At 34.6% G+C, this 24,947-nt stretch overlaps 1 protein-coding gene across 4 annotated transcripts in view; it reads right to left on the reverse strand.

The window, feature by feature from the left end:
* The window catches only part of Musk (muscle associated receptor tyrosine kinase), a 95,690-nt gene that overhangs the window by 56,716 nt on the left and 14,027 nt on the right, over positions 1 to 24,947 (reverse strand). For all 4 annotated transcript variants that reach the window (XM_087183567.1, XM_087183568.1, XM_004848132.3 and 1 more), the window contains exons 2-5: positions 24,081 to 24,207; positions 20,882 to 21,033; positions 18,607 to 18,734; positions 17,640 to 17,781 (exon numbers count right to left, since the gene is read on the reverse strand). In XM_087183567.1, coding sequence (XP_087039693.1) covers positions 17,640 to 17,781; positions 18,607 to 18,734; positions 20,882 to 21,033; positions 24,081 to 24,207 — 549 coding nt within the window. The remainder of the gene's footprint in view (positions 1 to 17,639; positions 17,782 to 18,606; positions 18,735 to 20,881; positions 21,034 to 24,080; positions 24,208 to 24,947) is intronic.

A 24,947-nucleotide genomic window follows, 5' to 3' on the forward strand; every position in this document is an offset into this window, starting at 1 on the left:
GCAGTGAGATTGCAAACCACTATGGAAATGAGTATATAGACAGATTGATAATAATTTGACACTGTTGTGGTTTTAAAGTGTGTCCACAAATCCTTTCTTGGAAAAGTGGAATCTAATTTTTCTCCTAGATTTGAGGTGGACTTAGTGACTCATTTCTTACAAATAGAATGGGGCAGAAGTATCTGTGTATGGCTTCTGAGGCTGGGCCATTAGAAAATATTCCTCTTGCTCTCTATTCAATCCCAGGCAAGGAGTAGTGCAAGCAAGACACAATGTTGTGAGAACACTCAATCAACATGTGGAGGTACCCACATGGGGATGAACAGAGATTTGTCACCAGGCAGCATCAACATGCACCCAGTCGTAAGCAAGCCATATTTGATCTGGAACCTCCAGCCTGGCCAGATTTTCAGAGAAATGCAGATGTAGTCAACATCTTCAATGCAAATACAGCCCAGGGAGTGGCTCAGTGAAGCCACTCTGGAATTCTTGACTCATACAAACAATGAAGTGACCAGCCTATTGTTTATAGTAAGTTGTTCTGTAATTTATTGAACAACAATGACGTTTTTTGGTGTAATTTATTGAATTGTCAATAGCAGACACTATGATAATTATAAGAGAAACATTGGTTATCAAAAGAGAAAAATATAAAATTACCAGATAAAAGAGCTAGATTACTATCTCTTCAATAAGTACAAAAGCAGAGAATAATGCTGAGGAAAAGTATTTGCCAACATGGCTTTCAATGCTGACCTGAATGATTAGTGTAAATGATATTTTCAAACATACAAAGGCAAAGAGAGTCTACTACCCACATTGTCTCTGAAAGAACAAATGAAGAACATACTTCAGAAATAAGAAATTGAAAACAAAACACAGAAAAGGAATCACGAGCACAAAAATTGGTGATATAAGTAAGTAGAACTATTTAACTATGGTTTATAAAGCTGTCCAATTTTTTTGAGATAAATAAAATTTTAGAAAATACTTAAGGGAAATGGCAAGTGATGAGGAGAACTGATGTTAGACAGGAAATTAAAGTAAGATAAGATCCTTGCCTTGGTTTAGAAAACTGGAGAGGATAGTATGTCATTTTAAACTTTATTAAAATTAGTATTGACTGGATACTAAAAATGTAAAAGTAATAAATCACCATAATATAATATTGTTGTTAATGGGGTGGGATAAAGTGGAGAATTAAAGTGAAATCAATCCTCCAGAAAGCAGAACAGGAATTTAAAAAGAAGTACAGACAAGAAATAGCATAAAAAACAGAATACATTATAAAATAAAATAAAACCTTGTTATAAACAATAGAAGCAAGTTTTCAGAATAAATATAAGGACCTTAACTTGTCTACTAATAGCACAGTCTGTTGGATTGGATTATTAAAAAAAAAAATCAAGCTATATTCTGCAAAGAAAAGCATTGAAGAATACCAAAGAATAGGAAAATAAATACCAAACAAATAAGAAAATGTAGTGACAATATTAATAGAGATGAAAAAAAATTCTCCAAAGTTTAAAAATATAATTCTCAAAGGAGGATTTACAACAATAATCACTGTGTATGTACTTAATAGTATAATTTCAAACATATGAAGCCCAAACTGATAGAATTAAGAGAAGACATAAAACAAAGGTACTGATACAAGGCTGAATTTTTGCCAGTGAAGAGCCTATTGAAAGTTTTATTGTGCTTGTCCAATGTGAAGGGCAAATGGCCTATTTTGAATAACAAGGCCAACATTCAAAAGGGAAGGTCACAAATATTTTAAGAACATAAGTGAAGGAGAAAAATAACTCTCTGTTACTTTTGTCTATAATTCTAAATGCATTTAGTTTTGTTATAGTATAAATTTATTGAAATAGAAAGTTTATAAATGCTACAAAGTCATTTCTCAAAATAGAAAGTTATAGATGTTTCTCAGTTTGAGCCCTAAATTTACTCTTCAAATATAAATATTCTGAGCTTTTCATGTTGTGAGAACTCATTTGGTGACAGGATTAAAGATTAAGAAAATCTGTGAAAATTCCTAAAAAGTCAGAGGTGTGTATCAAGAATAAATGTAAAAATAATTCCATTTATATAAGGCACTCTTTTTTTTCTTACAGAAAAAAGTCTCTTTCCAAAGGATTGTTTTATTTTCAGAGTCAATCCACTAAGCTGTTTATAATTTTCCTAATAGTCAATATCTTAAAGAAATTTCCGATCATCTGGTATTATAAGAATACCATTCCATAGTTTTTTCTAAGGGCAAAACTTAGAAATTGGGAAATCAAAACCTTATTACATGGATAATTCCCTTGTGTTCATATATAATACCCTTATAACAATCAAGGCTGTAGATTTATATTTTAACTCTAACTTCTCTGTTTACTAGCTGTTGGATTGGGTGTATTGCTTAACTTCTTGGAACTTTAGTTTTTTCATCCAGAAAATATAATTATTAACTTCCAACTAATATAGCTATGGAGAAGACTAAATAATACGATTTATATAAAGAAGTTAATATAGCACCTAACACACAGCTACAAAGTCCTGGAGGCAAATTTTGAAGCCAGGCCTTTTAGCTCTTTTTTTTTTTTTTTTCTTCCAGAGCTATTTTGATCTGTAGGATATCTTTGTGACTCATGAAGGCCATTCCTTCGACTGACTTCAAAGAGAGAGAGCTTTATTTTATTTTATTTTTTAAATGTCAACCTGCTTTAGCCGGCTGCCTCCCGGATGCGGATCATGTTGAGTACCCTTTTGCTAGGTATTAAAAGCATGTGCTTAACTCCATGCTTAAAATGAATTATTTAAGAGAGGAATCATTCTGTAAAATTCATTCTTTAGACCATTTTAGTAAAATGTGGATGTTAATCAGTGTGGGCCAGTTGAATCTACTCATAATTAGACAATCTCATAAAGCACTGTGGTTTAAAAATTATTGTGTGGAAGATGCCTGTTAGTAGACAAGCACTACAAAGAATGAAAAGGGTCCATTTAATTTATTTAATCTTTAAATTTCTTGGTTTTGAAAAATTGGTTGGCTAAGACATGGCAATCATATGGAAGCTCTGTGGACCTTCATTTCTCAACAAATTCTTCTTTTGTTTTCAAATCCTTAAAAAAATCTGGCAATAATAATGACAAGCTTAAATAAATACCTGGTTTCTCTTTCCTAACTCTTGGTAGCTAATGCGAAGAAACTGGATCCTGGTGTGCTGCCACTGTTTACATTTCTGTTCTTTTTGAAGCAGAACAATGCATGAGGTGGTTTACCCATTGTGGCTCATCTTTAGAGAAGATATGCATCATCCTCAAAGGCAGGGACTACTCCTCTCAAAGTCCTCAAAGGAATGGCTGCCTGCCTCCATGAGTCTCTAAAGTGGCTTGGGTTGGAACATTTCTGTGGCTTTTGAGATGATAATATTTTTCTAGCTTGTAAATATGGATGGTGACTAATGAGTATGAGCAAGAAATGTCTACCAAGTAAATCAGACAAGGGCTTCATGAATTACACTTGTTTTCATTTTAGTCTTAGATGCAGATACAGCACTATTGAGAATATTTTTGTTAAACTGGTTCTGAAACTATATTAGGAGTTTAACTACTCGCTAAAAAAATGTTGAATTTCAGGTCTGGTTCACTTTTTTCAGTTTTTAAAAAGAAATTCACCTTCCAGTTTTGATGGAACAAGGTGCTAAAATGGTTTTACTAGGACATGCATCTTTCTCAGTCTACCTTTTAAAAACATTTTTATTCTAAAATGATTTTAGATTTACAAAAGAGTTACAAAGATAGTATAGAAGTTTCCATGTATGATTTACCTAATTTTTCCTAATCTTATATAAGCATGATACTTTTATCAAAAATCTTAGCTTACTGCTAAAGACATTTTTCACTTAAGCTCAGGACGGTACCCGTACTCTGAAAACAGTAAAGCTGAATTTTATAAAAAATAAGGTATTTATTTATTTATTTATTTATTTAATTTTTGCCCCTAGAAATTTTACCAGGAAGAAGAAAGAGGAGCCATAACAATCTTAATCTACTACCACCATAATATTCCACCTTGGTGGATTGGATTGGGAACATTTCTGTGGCCCTTCAGATGGAACTCTAGAAGCCAAACAGGGAACATGCCTCCAATCTATAGTTTCCTATGTGGACATGATAGATATTATTTACCCATTTAAAGAGGATCCAAAAGAATACTATCGAACAGAATCTCAGTGTGAGACTGTGAATCAAATCACAGGTTCCTGTGGCCTGTATGACACCACTAACAGATGATGTTCCAAACTCTCTGGCGTTTATTTTACTCCCTGGTTATAAGTCAGGTTCAGGCTGTGCATGTATGATGAATATGTATTTTCTCCTTTGTTTTCTTTTTCCTCTCTCATTGTTATCCACACCATGAGGAGCTCTTCATCTTAAAGCCCAGTTGTACCTCACCTCTCTGAATCTCTCACTACCTGACCTCTCACTACCTCCTCTGTCCTAGGTATGTACCCTATGAAAACTCCTATCACTACAAATATATTGCACTTTACTTATTGTAACTACTTGTTTGCATGTCCATCTCTTCCTCACTAAATTCAAAATCGTTTCAAGAAATGAACTAAGTTGCTATAGTTTGAATGTACCCTGAAAACCCATGTGTTAAAGAATTGGTTGCCAGCCCAGAGTGCTGTTGGGAGGTGGTGGAATCTTAATGAGAGGGGATAATGAGAGAAAGCAAGGTCACTGGGAGTGTGCCCTTGAAGGGGATGTTAGACCCCTGATATCTTTCTCTTTCTCACTGGCCATCAAGTAAATAGTCTTCTGTTACACTCTCTCTATATCATGTCATATGCCACCCAAGGCAATAGGGCCAAGAGACCATGGACTCAAACATTTGAAACTGTGAACCAAAATAAACCTATTTTCTTTTAAGGTGATTATTTCAGATATTATTTCACAGTAACAGAAAACTGACTAATATACATATCTTATGTTTTCTGTATCTTTAGGAGTTACCTCATTAAATGGGACATAGATGGGTAAATTTGGAGGTATCCTGACATTTATATTGTCCTATTTATGGAAAGTCTAACTTTATATTTAGATTTTTATGATTCATCTGGAATAAAGACACTCCAAGTAAAAACTTTAAGTCAATGTTTCCTAAAGTGTGGTTCATAAATCACCTGCATGAAGCATCATGGGGATGTTACTAAAAAGCCCTAACAGAGACCTGCCAAATCTGAACCTCTGGGAAATATATCCTGAGGTTATGCCTTTTAAAGAGACCTGCAGATGTTTCTGATGTACAAGGATGTTTGAGAGCCACTTGGAGTAAGAATTCTACCAATATATCAACTTAGTTTTTTCTATTTCTTTTCTTAAAAAGAAAATTTTTTTCTATTACTTTCCTTAAAAGTTTTTTTTTGGGGGAAGATAGTTAAAATCAATGATATGACCATAAGTTAAGTGAAATAATAGGATATTATAAGAGAGAAGGCAACTTCTGGTCAAGTTTAGTGTAACAGATACTATGACTAGGCTTCAAGTTGGAGTCTAAGATACATGCCAGCTAAGGCAAAAAATAAAATAAATCACACAGTGTTCACTCAGGAAGGGGGAGAGAAAATGCCAGTTTCCCATGGAATACCATTTATTTTCCCCAGGCAATTTCTCAGTTGGGATTTACAAAGGAGCAGTAAGTAATAGAATGATCAATTAGAATGATCAATATTCCAAACAAGATTTTTGGTAAATATGCATTTCTGTAATTACATCTAAAGTTACATCACTAAAGTTACTTTCAATTTATTATGCTTTTTTTTTTTTTTGGAAGGGTATTCCTTCCAGTTTGCCATAGATACAGCTTCATACAGCTCCTTAGGTAAGCTTCCCTACATCACTCATCACAGTGGTGCCAAACCAAAGTTATAATCTCTAACAAGTACCAAGAATGCAAGTACAAAGCATTGCTGACTGGGGATAGATTTATGTTCTTTGGAAACCAGATGAGCAGTTGGTAATGTTGACATTCTAGTTATGAAATTTGAGAAGCCTAACCAGTAGGAATCTCTGGATAGAGGTGATCTAGCTGTATAAAAATGTAAACAATAGACAACAATACTCGCAACAAGAAATACTTATCAAAGAGCTCCCATGAGACTCTGTACATACTATCTTAGTCCATTTTAGGAACTCCATGTTCTAAGTAATGATGCTGTTATTTCATGAATGAGGAAATAGACTTGCAGAGGTCAAGTAAATCACCCACCATCACATAACTAGTAAGTTACCCAGTCAGGATTAACACCCAGGTCTAACTAATACTAGAGCATGTGAACTCTCCAAACTACTGACTTACACAATACAAAGATTTAAAAAGGAAAGAATCAAGAGTGGCTAGTGGAGGGTGTCCTGGGGTAGGAATCAAGATATTCAAGTTCCCTTGCTAACTTGGGCAAAGTAATCCTTTAACTGGTTTCAAGTTTCCTTATCTATGAAATAAAGTATCAGGCATATGATTTTGAGAGCCCTTTCTGGATAGTAAGTCTGTGATTTCTCTTCAGATAGAATCAAAATGAATTCTATTTTAGATGAAAATTTAGCTTTTGCCATTGAACTTTATTGTTTCTACCTGAAAGAAGGATGACACATTGGAAAAAGAGCTATAATTGCCTTCATATCACTGTTTCTATTGCATGGAAGTTACATCAGCCCTAGAAATAACGTTATTAACTATTGAGTGATTTATCTGTGCCACTCTCATGAGAGTTATAAATATGTTGTCTAGGTTTATCCTTCTACAACTCCTGAGATAAATAATATTAACTATTTTGTAGGTGGGAAAACTGATGCAGAGAGAGATTAAGTAACCTACTGAAAGTTGCACAGATAGTAAGTGATGGGACCAAGATTTTAACTCAGGAAGCCAGCGATGGTGCACCTTTTCAAGTTTTTAATGATAGCGAACAGCTGGCTGTGGCATGAGTGGCATAGGTTTCCCAGCACTGCTAGATTCTTGAGCCCATGTAGCTTTCTTGAGAGCCTAGAGCTTGTGTAATTAACTAGCACATCAAGTTCCCTCCAAAAATCATGTCATGTGTAGATAATTATTCATGGAAGTGATATACTAATTAAAACCTCAAAATCATATATTTGATATCTGAAGGAAATAACCGAATGCAAAATTATTTGAACTCCATATTGCCACAGATTTCTAAGAGCTTTCCATGACATCTTTGCATGAATCCAAGCCTGGGAATTTTACATTTACATTGTGAGATTAAGCCCAGAGAAGAAGTAATGGCTGGTTCTGTCTTACATAGTTCCTGGAATATTGTTCAATGCATTTTTGTTGGACAGATTAATTCATTACAGAGAATGAACTTTCTTTTTCTGTGCATCTGTGTTTGAATCTGTACATCTCTTTTAAATATATCTGTCTTTATTAAAAATAAAAATAAAATTTATTTCAATCAGAGTAAGCCTATTTCAGGTCATAATAACTTTTCATTTCAAACAGTATCATGTTTACATTATCTGAACGGTTTAATTATTTTTGAGTACATTTTCGTTAACACCACAATTTAAGAGAGTCTAACTGTCCTTTGAAGCATTATCTGTTCAGTGCTATAATTCTTTTATCACTTTTCTTTCATTGAGGAACTTTAGGGACAGGTCTTTAACTAAAGGCCAGCTTTAGCATTCTTCCCTGAAAGTCCTAAAGAACTGTTTAAGTAAAAGAACATAACAAGGAAAATGAAATATTTCTACATAATGTCTCCTAAAGTCAAAACCAATTGGTCAAACTCTTCTTTTTGAGCATGCACTCTACTAAATCATGCAGATTTAATTTCCCCAATGATATAGACCCAGGGATATCAAAGGTTTATGATTTATTCTTTTGTTTGGTTTTAAAATACACAAAGTATTCATGACAGCAAATCAAACCTGTTAGTGGCATCAGACAAGTAGGACTGATGCCGGGAACAGGACCACTGCAAATTTATTAAAACTGCAATCACTGAACTCACAGCACACGTTGGGGGTTCAAATACCTCTCTCTGTGGCATTTGTCATATTAAGAGCTGCAGCATAAACAAAGGAAAAAGCAAGTCAAATGTGGTGTAAACATCACATGATCACTTCCATGTTTGCAGAGGCAACAAGAACATTGGATCCTGAGGAAGGAAGACAGCTAGAAGTCTAATACTTTAAAAAATAGAGCAGCTCTTTTGTAGTTAAATCTACCATAGCTGCTTCTTGGACGCAATAGACCTGGACAGACAGATATGAATTACAATTTATTTTGGTCTCTTGGAATTCTACTTATTTTGACATACTCTATATGTTTGGAAAAAACTTCAGAAAATAAGTTTCTGAATGGACTTGGTCAGCCCTAAGTGTATGGGGTAAAGCCTAAGACTGCAAAGAAACTGTACTGACAGCATTCAGATCCCCTGACAAGTGATGGAGACGAGTGGATTGAGCCCATTTAAATTTTTCACATGGTTTCCCTTTCCTCCCTGCTCCCAAGGTGCCTCTCCCACATGCTGAGATAAGATGCTGCTTGTAAAAGCCCTGTGGAAATGAGGAATTAGAGAAGCATTAGAGAAACCCACAGCAACCCTCTGTGTAGAAGAACTCAGTTCTCGTTCTTTTTCTGCTTCCAGACCCTCCCTGGCTCTCATCTGTGGCTTTGTATTGATGCCAAGTGACCTTTTCGCACTGGTAAGAACAGATAGCCCTGTCTTGGTCCCAACTTCCCTTCTGGCCAATCTTTTTTCTTAATGACTCAAAGCTCCAAGAGCAAAAAAAGTAATAATAGAAAATGTAATTAACAGGGAGTTTGATACTCTCCAACATCCATCTATTTTAATTTGAGTCTCTCTCAAACAGTTTCTATACACAAAACAAGATTCATGTGAATGTGATATTCACAGGGTATAGTGAGATCCACATTCAGCCCCAAATAAACAAATCCTGTTATTGAGTTAAGGCAAAGAACATAACAAGGAAAATGAAATATTTCTATATTGCAATGGGTCTTTTCCAATGATTAAAAAACTTACAACAAAGGCCCTGACAGCTATAAAAACAAAAAGTACATCATCATACACAAAAGATTTATTTTCTGTGATATTATTATTCATTAAAAATATATTTTAAAAGGGATATATGTCACTGGTTAAGAAGAAGAACATGAACTCAGTCTTGTTTTTGTTTTGTTTTTTTGGTACCAGGGATCAAACTCAAGACCTTGCACTTGCGAGGCAGGGGCCGGAACCACTGAGCTAAATCCCTGGCCCAATGAACTCAGTCTTATACTTCAGAGGTTGTCCAGAGAAGCCACAATAGTAACCTCTTTTTGAAACCCCAGCTCCACCATTCACAACAGTACATTCTGTTGTCATTTCCCTGGACCACTGAGTGTCTGTCTTCCTGGCCTTTACCCATGATCAGGAGAAAACTATTTCAGTATAGATAATTCTTTGGGCATGCACCATACCTAAAGTAAAATGTAGAGTGGATTCTGGAAGCAGGCAAGACTCTCTTGGAAGGAAATTCCTTCTATAAAGACTTTAAAAAGTTACTTAACTTCTGTTTTCAACCTAACAAATCTAATATATAGTCAACATAATTTATTGAGGTGGATAAAAGACTACATGGATTCATCCTACTGAAAATGATGATTTCATTTTTATGGGAAACTAATTTTTAAAAAAATGATCACAAGCAGAAGGAATATTTATAGTTATAATGAGAAGGTTTTATGAAGCAATATGGTTGATTTGTTTTTGTTTTATCATTGTATATTCATTCTTAGATTAGGAAACATAAGGAATGAGTCTAGATAAAGGGTGGAAGCCATGAATCAGCTTCAACAGCCTTCAGCATCTATGAGATAAATCTCAATTTTAGACATATTAAAATTTACAACAAAAGAACAAAAAACTAGTCAATATTAATCACAAGAAACCAATGATTCTGTGATGCAATCCAGATACAGTAAAATACGAAAAATAAGCCTCAGAATTATGTAGTATGTTATAGATTTCTCAGGTGATATTAGACAAAAAGATGTCCCTGGACATATCTTGCTATGAAACATGTTCTAAAGTCTATTATCCCAGAGGTACCACAGACAGGGGTTAACATTTCCACAGTTGTAAGCCTGACAATGCTTTTCTACATTCCAGATGACTATGGAACTTGAGAAACAATGAGGAGTTCTCTTCCAATGTCAAGTAGATCTTACTAGCAGTGATTTACTTTTTATGGCAACTTATGTTGGTTTTTTTGTTTTACTTTTCCCTTTATGCCATAATTCAGTAACATCCACAGAGTGTGGAAAATATTCAGAGAGAAATCAGAGCCCAGACTGAATTTTCATGTTGGATCTTCCAAAAAAATGATAAATTCCAAATAGGTAGAGAATCTATCAGCAGCTCCTGTTGTCTGATTCCCTTCACCTACTCCATCTAGTTGGCTCCACTTATTTCTTGTACAGGTCTCACAACAACTACTCTTATTGATTGATTCCTTTTTATTAAGTTTTAGAGCTAGACTATCCCCCAGTATCCCTCATGTGTCCAGAGGTGGAGTTGTTTGGAAGATAATTGGCTATTGGAGGCACTATACTCATCAGTGGATTAATCCCCTGATGAATTCATAGCTAAATGTCCTCTAAGGAGATGAGCCCGCTTGGAAGATGTGTGTAACAAGGGGCATGACCCAAAAGGATGTTTTCTTGGCTTTGGCTCCTTTCTTCTTTACTGTCTGTTTTCTGGCTGCCATGAGGTGAGCAGATTTTGCCACCATGCTCTTCCATCATAATGTTTGTGCCTTGAAGCCAGCTTACCATGGACTGAATTCCCTGGACCATGAATCAAATTAAGCCTCTCCTCCTTTAAGTTGTGGGAATCAGGAATTTTGTCCCATCAAAGGGCAAGTGACCAATGTACTTCTGTAAAGTAAGGGTATGTTCCATGTTTTGTTCATCAGGACCCCTACTTCCAACATTCTTCACCCAGTAGTCAAGTGTTACAAATACCTAATCAACATAGGAATCAATTGTCTTGCACAAAATGTTTCCCATTCCTTTTTGTCCAGGAGAAGAACTGGAGCAAAAGAACTGCAAACACAACATCTCACATCTATGAATGAAAGGTTCATGACATTTTTCAAAATAGTATAATATTTGGAAGAAATATTTTTCTAAGTATAAGCATGTGTATTAATTATTCCTAATTATAAAGGTCTCTTTATGAAGGTTCAAAATCTATAGAACTGTATAAAGTGTACAATGAAAGCTAACTCCTCCCATGTAATTGTAGATAGAGATGATGACCTGTTAAGTTTTATACACATACATATATAATATATAACATATACTGTTATTTAACTTTTAAATTTATGAATATATTATATGAGTAATGAATTAATATCCTAAAGAACTTAGAACTGTACCTTGCACAGTACAAGTACTTACTATATGAAGTAAATAACAAAAAGAGGAAAAATTATATAGTGTTGACTGTGTGCCCATATTAATAAATAATCACATCAACTAAAGATGTAAGTGCTTTTATTTTTATTTTAGAGATTAGGAAACTGAGGGTCAGAAATGGGAAACAGACATATTATCACATATATGATGGATATTTTTAGAAGTTAATGTATATAGATCAATCTCATTCTTTTAATGACTGAATGGAATTTCATCACATATTTAGTCAATCTCATATTGATGCAAATTTAAGTTCTTTTTAATTTTTTACCATTATAAACATCTTTGTAATAAATAATCTTGAACACATGCTTATCTAAATGTTTCTTTAGATAATTATCAGAAATTAAATTGTTGTGACAAATCTATATACATTTTAAAGTTTGACTTTTTTCCCAAAAAGACCTCTATGAGGGTACACCAATCATAAGCATAGATGAAAGCAGTGGTTTCCCTACATATGCTGTATGGTTGTGATTCAAATTGTTATCCCTTGTAAGTAACATGACTTTTCTTCCATTTTTAAGATCATCTCTTTAAGCTGGGAGAGGTGGTGCATGCCTGAGATCCCAGCACTTTGGGAGGCTGTGGCAGGAGGATTGCGAGTTTATGTCCAGCTGGGGAACTGAATGAGCCTTGGTCACAAAATAAAACAGAAAAAGTGCTGAGGATATAGCTCAATGTGAAGGCCTGAGTTCAATCTCCAGTAGTACCAAAATACCATCTCTTTATTTTTTATGCTTCATTGTGATGTCCCTGGATAAAATTGTTCTCTTATTTTCTCTTTATTTTTACTGATTGGGACTTGGTGTGCTTCTCATACTGGAGGATTTGAGTTTTCATCACTGCTATCAAATTCTCAGTCAAGTGTCTGGGTGTTGCCTGTCATTTCCTCCATGCTGTTTCTGTAACATATCCTGATATTGATATTTGTAACATATCCTGATATTGATATCATATAATGATATTTCTTAAACTCAAATTCATTTTTTAAATCTCTACATGGAATTCTAAATTCTTAAGAGTCTCTTCTAATGGGTGAATTATCTCTTTAATATATAATTACTCATTTATTTTATTTTATTTATTTATTTTTGGTAAGGGGATCGAAATCAGGACCTTGCGCTTATGAGGCAGGTGAGGTGCCACTGAGCTAAATCCCCATTCCCATCCATTACATTTTAATTTCAATCATTATATATTTTTCTTTTATTAAAATTATATTTAATTCTTTTTCAGAATAGCCTTCCTTCCTCCTGATATATTTTCTTCCTTCTTTTGTGTCTTTAATAATTTAAAGTGATTACTTTATAATCCTTATTACATTGTTTTATTAATGTTTTTTGTATTGTAATATCTGTTTTCTGTTTATTATACCACCTAACTATTACTGAAGGTAGGTTGCTTCCTGTAGGTAAAAAAAGTTTACATTGTGAACTCACCCCCAGTGCGACTTTATCCATAAAAGTCTTACGTCAACTGGATAAAGTGCATTTTAAAATTTTTTTGTTGTGGTTAACTTTTGGCCCAGAACCAATTTTTTTATGTTAGTTTCTTCAGTGGGGGATTTCAAAACTGTGCTGATCTTATCAATTTAATATCAAACGCTGTGTTCTCAGTGGTTTTTTTTTTCATAAAAGGCTTTTATTTCCTCTTGTCACAACTGGAACTTAGATGAACACAGTCAAACCTTTGTGTTATCTTTTTTCCTATACCTGGAAATTTTCTGGCTCATCTCACCACTTTTGTGGTCCTCAGATTTACATAGGTTCTCAATGATAACCTCCGGTTCATGTGGTTGAAGACTGTTTCCTGACTCTTTTAGGTCTTAAGACCATGAACATCTCTCCCATTGCCTCCTGGACAATGAAGAAACTACTTTAGAAGCTTACTGGTCTGTTGGTTCAACTTCTGTTGATTTCTGACTTCTGAGGAGTTACATTTTATTCATACGAATTGCACAGCGAACCCAGAATTTACAGGTGTTTGTAGTAGGAAGACTTTCATATTACCTTGTCTTCCATATTGCTGGAACAACTGTTTAATGCTAGGTTTAATTTCTATTATATTTGATATTTGGATATTAATCCTTAGGTATATTTGATACATAAAAATCCCATCTTTCATTGATTCAATCTCTCTTGGAATATTCTCCTTTGCCCTATTTTCCTTCTTGGCAAAACTCCGACTTTTATGTCTTGCCTTTAAATTTAACTTTCTACTTTTTCTGAACTTATGCAGAGCAACATGGTTGGCATGGGCTGGGAGAGGGACCCAGCAGCCATGCAGGTTGGTGCCACTCCATATTCATAGTCCTTTTCTTAAGTATACCTTGATGTCCCTCTGCAATCCTAGTTTCTCTTGTGAGTCATCTCTCCCATCTCACAGCTATTTAAAACCTTTCCACTCTTTTTATCCCCACCCCCTTTGCCTGGCCCCCTTACAAAGTATTTTCAGAAGATAACCTTACTTTCTACTTCCTAGAGAAAATAGAGTCCATCAGAACAGAGCTTTCTCAAACTATATTCACTTAACTTATTAATTCATGCTGGTAAATGGACATTTTCTCCTTTCTTTCTATTATAAAAAATAAAAAAACCTCCTCTCTTCTTGGCCAAGGAGAGTAACCATATCATTTATCATGGAAGCCTGAATACTTTTGAAAGTAAAAGAGTAACTCCGTTAATAATTATCCCAGGACAACAGGTGTAAGCCAGAACTGTCCTGGAAAAACCAGGACATGTGGTCACCCTCAGTATAAAGTTTATCATTTCACTTGGCCCCTGGGTCATCCCTTGTGGATGCTAAGCACTACAGTCCCCTAAATGTTTCCTTTATCTTATATATGTTCAAATCTTCTCATTGGTGCTTTAATATTTTCAATACTTTAAAACAACTGCTTCCTTTTTTGACTCCTCTCTTTCTCTGTCAAATTTATTGAAAAATTTGTTTCTTCCTCCCTCCTCTCTACATTCCTTTTTTGTCTTTCATTTACAAAATACCTCACTTCCATTCTGCTACTACTCTTTTTTCATTAGTAAATGTTTGCAATACAAAATGAATACATTCATCTTGAGGAATTGGTACATGTACCTAGCATATTTTAATCCTTTTAATCTCCCTTTTCCCTCACATCCCTCCCATCACACTCCATCTCTAGATTCCCTTCCTGTTTGCAAAAGGTCTATTTCCCTGTTTCCTATTATACATCTTATATTTTGCTCTTTGAATTATTTATACTTGAGTATCTCATATAAGAGAAACTATGTGATAGTTAAGCTTCTGTATCTGATTTATTTCACTAAGCACTATGGTCTCAAGGTGCAACTATTTTCCTACAAATGACTCAAATTTACCCTTCTTTCCTCTTGACATCATCACACAGGACTCTCTTTTTCTTTAATAGAATAGAAAGCATTCAGTGTTACTCAATTTCTTAGTACGATCTGTGTGGCCTTTTGTAATTTGCTAATCTCCGTGTTCCCCGGTTTCCTAAACTATCACAAGAAAGGATCTTCTCAGAGACTGTTAGTGATGATTAAATGAGATAATCCAACCAAAGCATTTAGCATCAGTGGCACATTAAAAAATGTTAGCCATCTCATTGCTCATCCTTTTAGAAAGACATTCATGCTGGAACATTCTGAGAATTCTATGTCACTGTTGAATCATTTGAGACAAGACAGAGGAGTAGAATGTCCTTATGTTCCCATTCCAGAGGTCCAAAAACCTGCAGATGGTAATTTAGAAAGCAAAGTTTATTTCCCCTGGATGATAGTGTTTCTTTTATGTTCATTATGACAGCTGGGAGTCACACTATACCCAGTGTGTTAACATGCCTGGTATGTTTGTCCTTGTTAGAAGCTCTCAGTGGCAAGGCCTCTTTTTTCCTGGCATGCCCACCCATAGTAAGTGTGGGACAGCATCAAATGGCACTATGGAGCTCTGACTCAAAATATCCAATGTGTAACTCATTTGCAGAGTCACTACATGGTGCATACATACATTCATCAGCCTCAACTGATCATGGTCCAACCACACATTCCATTTTTACCACTGCCAAGATAGTAGACCTTTGCAGGTACTTTGGGGGCTCTTCTGTTTATTTCTCTATTGCATTTCACCCTTGAATCAGCTCTCCTTTGAAGAGAACATGTCCTTGTTGTATATTGTAGCAATTCCTTAACTGTCATTTCAAGTGGAAGTTAACCTTTTAGAATGTCCAGTGCCGAAACAGATTTGCTGCAATATTAATGTTTTACAAGTAATAATTATTGTAGATGGCATTTATTAAATACTTATTGTGTACCATCAGCTGCTAAACATGTCACATATTTGGACTATTTTAATAAGAACAAGAGGGGGTAGAAATAGATATCTGAGCTAAAATGATTGTCTTACCTATTCTTAGAGGAACTTTAAATGATATTATGCGTTTTCGGTACAGTCATGGCTTAATAAAATCTGTAGCATCTATTAACTGTGAAAGAAATGAACAAGATCATTTAAATATTAGGAACAAAGAAGGCAGTATTCAGTTTTACGAATAGCCATGATCCAAAATTAAATGGTGAGCCAGGACCTAACGGTGTAATTGGACTCCAACTAACTGATATTGGCGATAATTTTGGTGGAGCCAATGTTAAAGCAAGTTATTTTAATATCTATGAACACAGTGGCAAAAGGGTCATTATTATAATATGGAGGACTTTTAATGGATAGTTTGATAAGAAAAATTCAGCAGCACTTTATATGAATGGGTAATACCAATTTCAAGGAAACACTGTACCCATGCATATATTCAATATATGTGAATGTGTGTCTAGATGTGTTTCTGTTTATTTAGCTTTCACTGAAAAGAAAATCACATCAATTGTTAATACTAATCTTTAATAGAGATATAGTAACTGTGCTAAAAATATATTTTTATATTCTGACAGCCTCTAGTTCCACCAAATTCATTCTTTGCCCCTGAAGAGTTAATGAAAATTTTAGGAGTAATCTATGTAGTGACATAATAAAATGTTGTGTCAATTGTGGCAAATTTGGGAAATGAGATCATTAAATTTGTGGGAGGAAGGACAAAGACCAACTTGGGAAATAAAAATAACTATAAAAGAGAAAATAGTGAATGAGAGAAGAGACAGGAAAAGATAAATTTTGGCTAAAGGAGAGTAAGATGGACTCAAAGATCTTGGAACCCTTGAAGCCTTTCCTGCGTGAACTCTGATTTCTTCCAGTAGGCAATTGTACAACGTTTTATTAATCAGGTAAGAAAAAAAAAGTGGCAATTCCTACAGATTCCAGCATTTATTGAGCGTTCGAAAAGGGCCAAACATAGCTAAAAGCTGTCAATATCTTATTTCATTAAGTATAACAACCCCCACTTTACAGAAAGAAAACTGATAGCTCAAGATATTGAATCTGTGCCTTGGAATAAAAAGCAATGGCAAGGTTTTGTAATCAGTCTACTCACAGAATAGGTATGCTGGTAGTGTGTATTTTTAAGTAAAATATGCAGTTTTAGGATCAAATGTTTGGATTCTGATTTTTCAATGAAGACTCTTCACACTGAGCCATTGAACTGATTAAAAAAATCACTTTGACAACATACTACTATGTTGACAAACTGCTACATATCAAATGATCCATAAAACTATGATCATTTTTTGTTGTTTTGAGTCCATTTATTTTCTCATCCTTTTATGACAAAGTACAATCAGCAAAAGATCATCTTTTTTCTTTATACCTTTTGTTAAAAGAAAGATAAAATAGTTGTCTCCAAATTTCTAAATGAGAGAAAATTGTCTAAGCCAGCAATAAGTTCTAAAATGTCTATTATTTTAGCACCAAAAGTCCAACTATTTTAGTATTATACTATTATACTTTAGTATTATGGTGATCAAAATTACAGGTGATTGTGGGAAATAACTAGAATATGACTTGTTATGATACTGAACAATTCTTTCTTTCTTAACTTTTCTTCACTGTTCTCATAGTCTTGACCTATGGTCTGTGATCTGGACAGCCGGGGGACCAGGAATATCTACATTTCTTTCTTAAGCTAAAGCACAGCACTCCCTGTAAATGTGAGGTCCCCAATCACACTGTGATAGGAAGGCATGCAGCTTCTTACCCTCAACTTCCAGCTTCACCAGTTTGGAATATGCTGTCCCCAGGCTATTTTTTGCCACACATCGATATTGTCCTGCATCTTCCTTTTGCACATTATGAATCCTTAAACTCCCAGATTCAAGAACTGCAATGCGGGCATTTTCCTGCCAGAGACCAGGACATGAGTTTGAAAACATCCAGTCCAGGATACACTTGTTATTTTCATCAAGTCATCATTATAAGTATTGCCAACAAAAATATTAACTTTCATTGAGTGCTTATTATGCATAAGATAAAATATTAAGTAAGCGAATACAAGAGGATCCAATTAACCATCATAATGATCCCAAGAGATGTTGTCATTTTCTTTCATCTCATGAGGACACAAGAGCTTCCTTGACTCCTTAAAAATCATACCCAAGTCTGTTTGATTTAAGGCATTGTTTTTTTATTTATCTATATTTGCTTGCTAGAAACTAAAATGGAAACTTTAAAAGAAATAAACATAAAATATATATTCATTAATTCATTTAAAAATGATAGTAACAAACCCCATCCATGTTAGTACAAATCACATATAATTCATGACAAAAAAAAAAGGGATTTAGTGAGAAGATTGGTGCCACTTTTACATTTTAATTTTGCAAATTTCTTTAATATCTAGCCTAATAAAAAAATCCTGGATTCTTATACATGTTTCTGCATTCAACTATTGTAATATGTTGTTTTGCTTGAAGCAGTTGAGTTAAATTCAGCCTCATGAAATGTCCTATAATTTGCATAATTATAGAAATATTTCTATAATTCATAGAAATATTGAAGTTTAAATAGAATAAATATTTAGGGATAAATAGAAATTTAAAGATAAATAGAAATATTTAAGTTTACTTAAAATGCATATGATCAAAATTTAAACTTAAAGTCTGTAAGCATGTAACTGTTTAAGAGTGTTAAATTTTAAAATATGTTTTCATACAATAATCACTTACCCTGAGCGCACTGTCCCCCTTAATCCAAGACACAGTTGGCTTGGGGTTGCCCATCGTAGTACATGGCAGGACTGCTTTTAATCCCTCTATTATTTTTACATTGATTGGAGGACGAGTTATTTTAGGTTCTATAGGGAAATAAAAATGCAAAATTAGAAGACAATATGGCTGGTTTGAACTTAGTTTTAAGTTTCTGTTCAACTCTACATTGTCGCTTCAAAAGTAATTTTAGGCTATTACATTTTAAATTTCATCAAATTCTAAGACAAGTTTTTAGTGGCTATCAAGCAGAAATCATTTTTAAAAGTTTGGGTTATCTTTATTTTATAAGACCTCTTGTACAAAACACAATTTTTTGAAACAGATTAGGTGTCAGAAATTTCCACAGTATTCTGAATTTTAAAAGCTAGTTACTGAAAAAGTTGATCAACATAAGATGTCAGCATTATTTAAATTAATCCAGTAAACATGAACATGTTCGAAAAATTAATATGAGTATTCCATATTGTTCTGAATTATGACCTGCTTTCCCAATAATTTCCATCTTAATTTTATGATTAAAGTTGATATTTAATAATGAGCTAAATTTATCCTCTAGAAAGTAAACCAGATACATACACACACATATATCTATATCTATATCTATATCTATATATCTATATATATCTATATATATCTGTCGCATAACTTGGGAACTCAAGTCTGCAAAGTAAACTTGTGCAGTGTACTGTTATATCAAAGATCCAAGTTAATCATTCAGAAGAAATAGCTAATGTCAGGTAATTTTAATTCTATAATAGGAAATTTTCAAATAAAGAAGTTACTAAGTCTAACATACAGAATAATTAACAGGTTAAAATGCTAGTTATTTTAGTACTTCAAAGATTTATAAAATAATTAAAAAGTATATTTATTCCATTAGTAATCATAAAGATATAAAATAAAAGAATGTCTTTGTTGGACAGACTGATAAGAAATGGAAGCATTTTATTTCTTTCAGGTCATGAGCCAGAACCAATCTGTGACACTGAGTGTAAAGGACTTCTCTTTTCCTTTCTACTTCAGTGTGTAAGAAAGGAATGGTAGGGGGTGATTGTATGTGATACTTGCAAACTCTACATAACATATTGGCTTTTAATCTAGGCATTTATCATCATTTATAGTTTATATTGTCTTGAACTCTGGCAAACATACATTACAGGCTTTAAAGTATGCTATGGGAAAATATCAGCTTTGTTATCTATAGCCTATAAGTCTAATTGATATTAGTGAATACCTAGACCTCACATTCTTCCCAGGCACCTCATGAATTGTATTATCATCTACTTGCTAGTAAAAGCCTGGGTTGGGAGTTGTTATTCCTATAACTGTCAAAAAGGGGCTTGTCTATTTTTTAAATTGTGTTCTCTGGACAAGATCTCTATGGTAAAGCTGAGTCACACATGTTGTACCTAGCATACCAAATGAAGTATTTGCCTGTTTAAATGAAATAGTTCCTGTCTTCTCAGTGAAATAGATGTCTTGGTCATCTGTGAGGTGAGCACTAAGGAGAATCCTTGTGTGAAACTGAATATGAAGTAAACTAAGAATGAGTAGAGTATTGATGTTGAGTCCTGGATCCCCACATTAAAGAAACGTGATTCATGAGAGAGCCATGAGTATTGGCCAATCAGAAATGGCCCTCTTGTTGAAGCAGGATACTAGAGGTATACTGCTGTGCCAGCATTGAGTCCTTAATTGATAAACCTTAGAAGGTTTGATGAGGGATAACCTGGGGGAGGGAGGGAAGCTGGAGTAGTGATGGGGGCCAGGAGTCCTTGGGAGTCTCATGAAGCAGCTCTTTCCAAGCACTATGAGAGCATTCCCAAAATTTACCATTTGGAAGATACTCACATGAAGACAAGTGAACTCTCCTCAGGAGAGGGTGAAAAGAAGAAGAGAAGAGAAAGTAGAAAGATTTAACATAGAAACAAGATCTAGAATATTAGTACTAGAGAGAAAAAGAGAAGCATTACAAATATGGTAGCACCACAAAGTATTGAAATACTTGATTGGATTCCATCCTCAAAATCAAGTCTTCAGCATTTAGCAAAATAGACTCATCTGATTTCCTTACTCAGTTTTTGTTGTTGTTGCTGTTGTTCCACATGCAAAACAAAAACAAAAACAAACAACAACAACAACAAAAACCTCCAGACATAAAGAAGGAAGGCTGTATTTACTACTGACTGTTTCCAATTGTACCAAGTCAACTTTCATCAACTTTGCCACTCACTCATCTTCACTTGCAGGGCTCCACAACTCTCAGCGGCTTCTCCCACACCATTGTTGGCTATGCAGCAGTAAATACCATCATCGCTGTCTTCCACACTCAGGATGGTGAGGAGCTGTCCATTCTCCCGAATACTGTATCGGGTGTCAAAGAGCCTGCGGGTCACAGAGGACAAGACAGATTCATGCATCATTTGTGATTTGTTGCCTTTGCTTAACTGATCACATTGATGACTTGTCAATGCAGAAGCAGGAGAAAAGTGAAATTTGAGTGAGTTTTAAGAATAGCTGTACTTGATATAGTAGCATAAAGCTAGGACCTAATAATCAAACAACTACTGAGTCCTTCAAAATTGCTTTCAAAAGCTAATGGCTGCTGCTAAGACCAAGTGTAAAGACTATTTAGGAAAGTATATCATAATCAAGATCTCAGTCTTCTCCCGTAATTACTAGGAAGAATCAGCTAACATCTATGCATAAATGTGATGAGCAGAAAGGGTTAAATATTTATGGAAATAACTAACAATTAATTGAATATTCATTCTTTCATTAAACAAATACTGAGGGTCTAATAAGAGCCAGGCACAGCTATAGTTACTTGTGATACATAAATAAGTGAAATAGCTTCAAATTGTAAAAAAAACATATGCTATTCATACATTATCAATTTAATTATGTGCAGACTGTCCATTGAGAAAGGAATTAGGGCAACAGAAAAATATTTGAGGGCTGGGTCTTTAGCTCAGTGGTGCCACCGCCTGCCTTGCAAGTGCAAGGTCCAGAGTTTGATCCCCGGTACGAAAACAAACAAACAAACAAATAAAAAGAACGATATTTAAGAAGAAACATACATCAAACTAACATAAAAGTGAGGGTTATTTTTTAACTAAATAAGAGTTCTTTATGCCAAATATGTGACAGTCCCCCTAAATCCATGTCTTAATCATCAGAACCCATGGATAAATTACCTTACAAGACAAGAGAGAATTTGTACTTGTTAAGATCTCAAAATGGAATATTCTAGATTACTCCCATAGGCCCAATATAATAATAAGCATCCTTAAAAGATGGAAGAAGGAGGCAGAAGAGTCAGAGAAGGTGATATGACAACGGAGGCAGACATTGGACTGGTGGCTATTGCTAGCTGTATAAATGGGGGAGGGGCCAAAGGCTGCAAACTGGAAAAGGCCTTTGCATTGAACTCAGCTTTGCCAACATTTGATTTTAGTCCAGTGGGATTTATTTCATACTAATGAAGTCTAGCAGTATAATATAATAAATTTAAGTTGCTTTAAGCCATTAAGTTTGTGGTAATTTGTTACAGCAACAACAGGAAATAAATGTAAATGTTGATACTTGAAAGCATGGGGTTGCTGCAGCAAATATTTAAAAGTGGATATGTGGCTTTGCAGTTAGAAAAGGGTAGATCTGTAAGAATTTTGAGGAGCGTGATAGAAAAAGGTTAGACTTCCTGAAGAAACTGTGAGTAGAAATATGCATATTAATGACTGCTAGTAAGGACTTAAAAGGAAGAAAGAGGGATGGTAGAGAAAATCTAAATCATTTCAGAGAAAACCTAGATTACTATGAATAGGCAGTGGTCGAATACGCATGTTAAAAGCACTGGTGGATGCTCAGATGGAAATGAAAAATACGTTACTCGAAAGTGAAGGAAAGGGGATCCTTGTTCACCATGGCAGAGAGCTTAGCTGAATTGTATCCTGCAGTTTTATGGAAAACAAACCTCATCCATGTTTAGCTCAGATATTTAGCTGAGAAAATTTCCAAACATAGTGTTGAAGCAATGGCCTGGTTTCTTTTATTATATAATTTGAGGGAGAATTGCTAAGCCAAAAAATAAATCAGGATTTGAAGAAGATTTGGGAAATTCTCAACCTATCCAGATTTCAAAAGCTACTAAAAAATACTTCACATATTTTAATTTGGTCTGTGAGTCTTCCTGTTCCAGAATTTCCAGGAGACCTTTCCTGATGGAACCCTTGAAGGCACACAAGGTAGTTTCTCACAATACAGGGTAATTTCCCCCATTAGAACATGTATAATGGAAGAAAATGCTACATTTATTATAGAGGGTAGTGAAGATAAAGATGTTATTTTTCTCATCCAAGTTCATGGACCCTCTATCAATACCCATTTAAACACCTGTCATAGACCACTTGTGTTCCTCCCAAATTCATATGTTGAAATCTAACCCCCAATGTGATAATATTTGGAGGGAAAGCCTGTGAAAGATGATTAGATCATGAGAGTGGAGCCCTCATGAGTGGGATTAGTGCCCCTTAAAAAAAGACCCAAAGTTCTCTTGCCACTTCTCTCATGTGAGGACACAACACTAAAAATGGTCACCTCTGAACCAAAGAGTGAGCCCTTACTAGACACGAATCTTCTGACTCTTTGACAAATATGTTTCTGTTGTTTATAAGCTCTCCAGTCTATGGTTTTTTTTGTTATTAAAATAGCATAAATGAACCAAGAGCTTTTAGCCTTTATGCAAGCTACACTGCCTGCTAGAAAGCCTGTAATTCACTTTGTTACAGACCTTTATAAAGAGTATTTTTCATCAGATAACTATTGTAATGAGAAAAGGACAGCATAACCTTTATCTGCCAAATGATCATTTTATGTCTTTGATAGTCTATCTCACTCCATATTGAGGGTCACTTCTAACTTTAAAAAGAAAAGGTGAGCCAGGGATGTAGCTCAGTGGTGCCACACTTGCCTGGCAAGCTTAAGGTCCTGAGTGTGATCCCTAGTACAGGAAAAAAAAGAAAAGGTGGTCTACTAGTCAGGTTCCTTGACAAATGACTGCACTTTATTGAGATATTAGAAATACAGGAGATGAGGCTGTTACCTATTATTTTCTCAGCATGTCCTGGAATATATGTATATGTCCAAACTAAGAATATCACAGTATTTCATAATGACTCTGAAGTTTCTTCTAAGTTCTCATTTGGAACTTTCCTTGACTTCCCCATGTCAGGTAAATCCCTGGGGTTTTTCTGGGGGGTGTGTTCTGAAATTTACTGAATTTCAGATCTTATATTTATAAAATGAGACAATTTGCACTTACATATTCTAGAAGGTGAACTGTAGCACTATCCAGAGGTATACTTTCATTTATGTCAAAGACAAACAGCAAGGCAGCCACAGATACTCCTACCAGAATAAAATAGAATACATACTTAATGAGAATCTTATTTCTGGTCCAGGAAATCTCAGGCTGCGGATAAGATTCCACTGCACACATGAACGTAGCCACTTCTTCAACTAAGGCATCCACAGTTTCAAGAGGAGTAGTGATGACAGGAGCTGAAAGGAGAGGACAAATCAAAGGAGAACATTCTAGAATGTGTTTGCTAGCCCTTCCTTAAAGCAGTCAGAAGTCATCAGTTACCTGAGGGATAATTATATTTTCCCAGAGCAAAATTTTGCCAAGAGGAAAGAGGTTTTTTCTGGAAAAAACTTTGCTTCTACTTCCAAACGAGGCATTTGAGAGTCAAAAAAAGAAGGCTTTCAGGAGAGTAAGGCTTAAAATTTATTATATGAGTAGAAGTAGAATCAGATTATGTCTGGCCCAACACTGTACAATTTGGCTTCCCTTTTTAAAGAAAAAAAAATATAATTGTGAATACAAAATTTCTGTGGCCACCCCAAAACCAATTAACATGAATGGAAGTGAGTCTGAAGAGAAGTCAGAATGGAAAAGGACAGAATTCTCAACAGTTGTCTAAAATTAATTTTTATCAAATTTCAAAAATTTATATGTTCACAACAATACATTATTAGGGCCCCTTGAGAGTTTAAGAAGGGGATCTCCAAATGAGAGACTTTGAAGCTTAAGTTTCATCAAATTTATAAAGAATTCACATTCTGCCTGTGAATGGAATAGAGATTCAATAATAAAAAGAAAAATAACCCAAATAAAAAATGGTAAAAATCTGAATAGGCATTTCTCCAAAGAAAATATACAAATGTCCAATAATCATATAAAAAGAGACTCAATATCAATAGCCATTAAGGAAATGCAAATCAAGACCACAAAATAACAT

This window comes from Heterocephalus glaber, unplaced genomic scaffold (assembly GCF_053883595.1).
Source record: "Heterocephalus glaber isolate CG9 unplaced genomic scaffold, H.glaber_assembly_v1.0 deba00001481, whole genome shotgun sequence".
Taxonomy (NCBI): Eukaryota; Metazoa; Chordata; class Mammalia; order Rodentia; family Bathyergidae; genus Heterocephalus; species Heterocephalus glaber.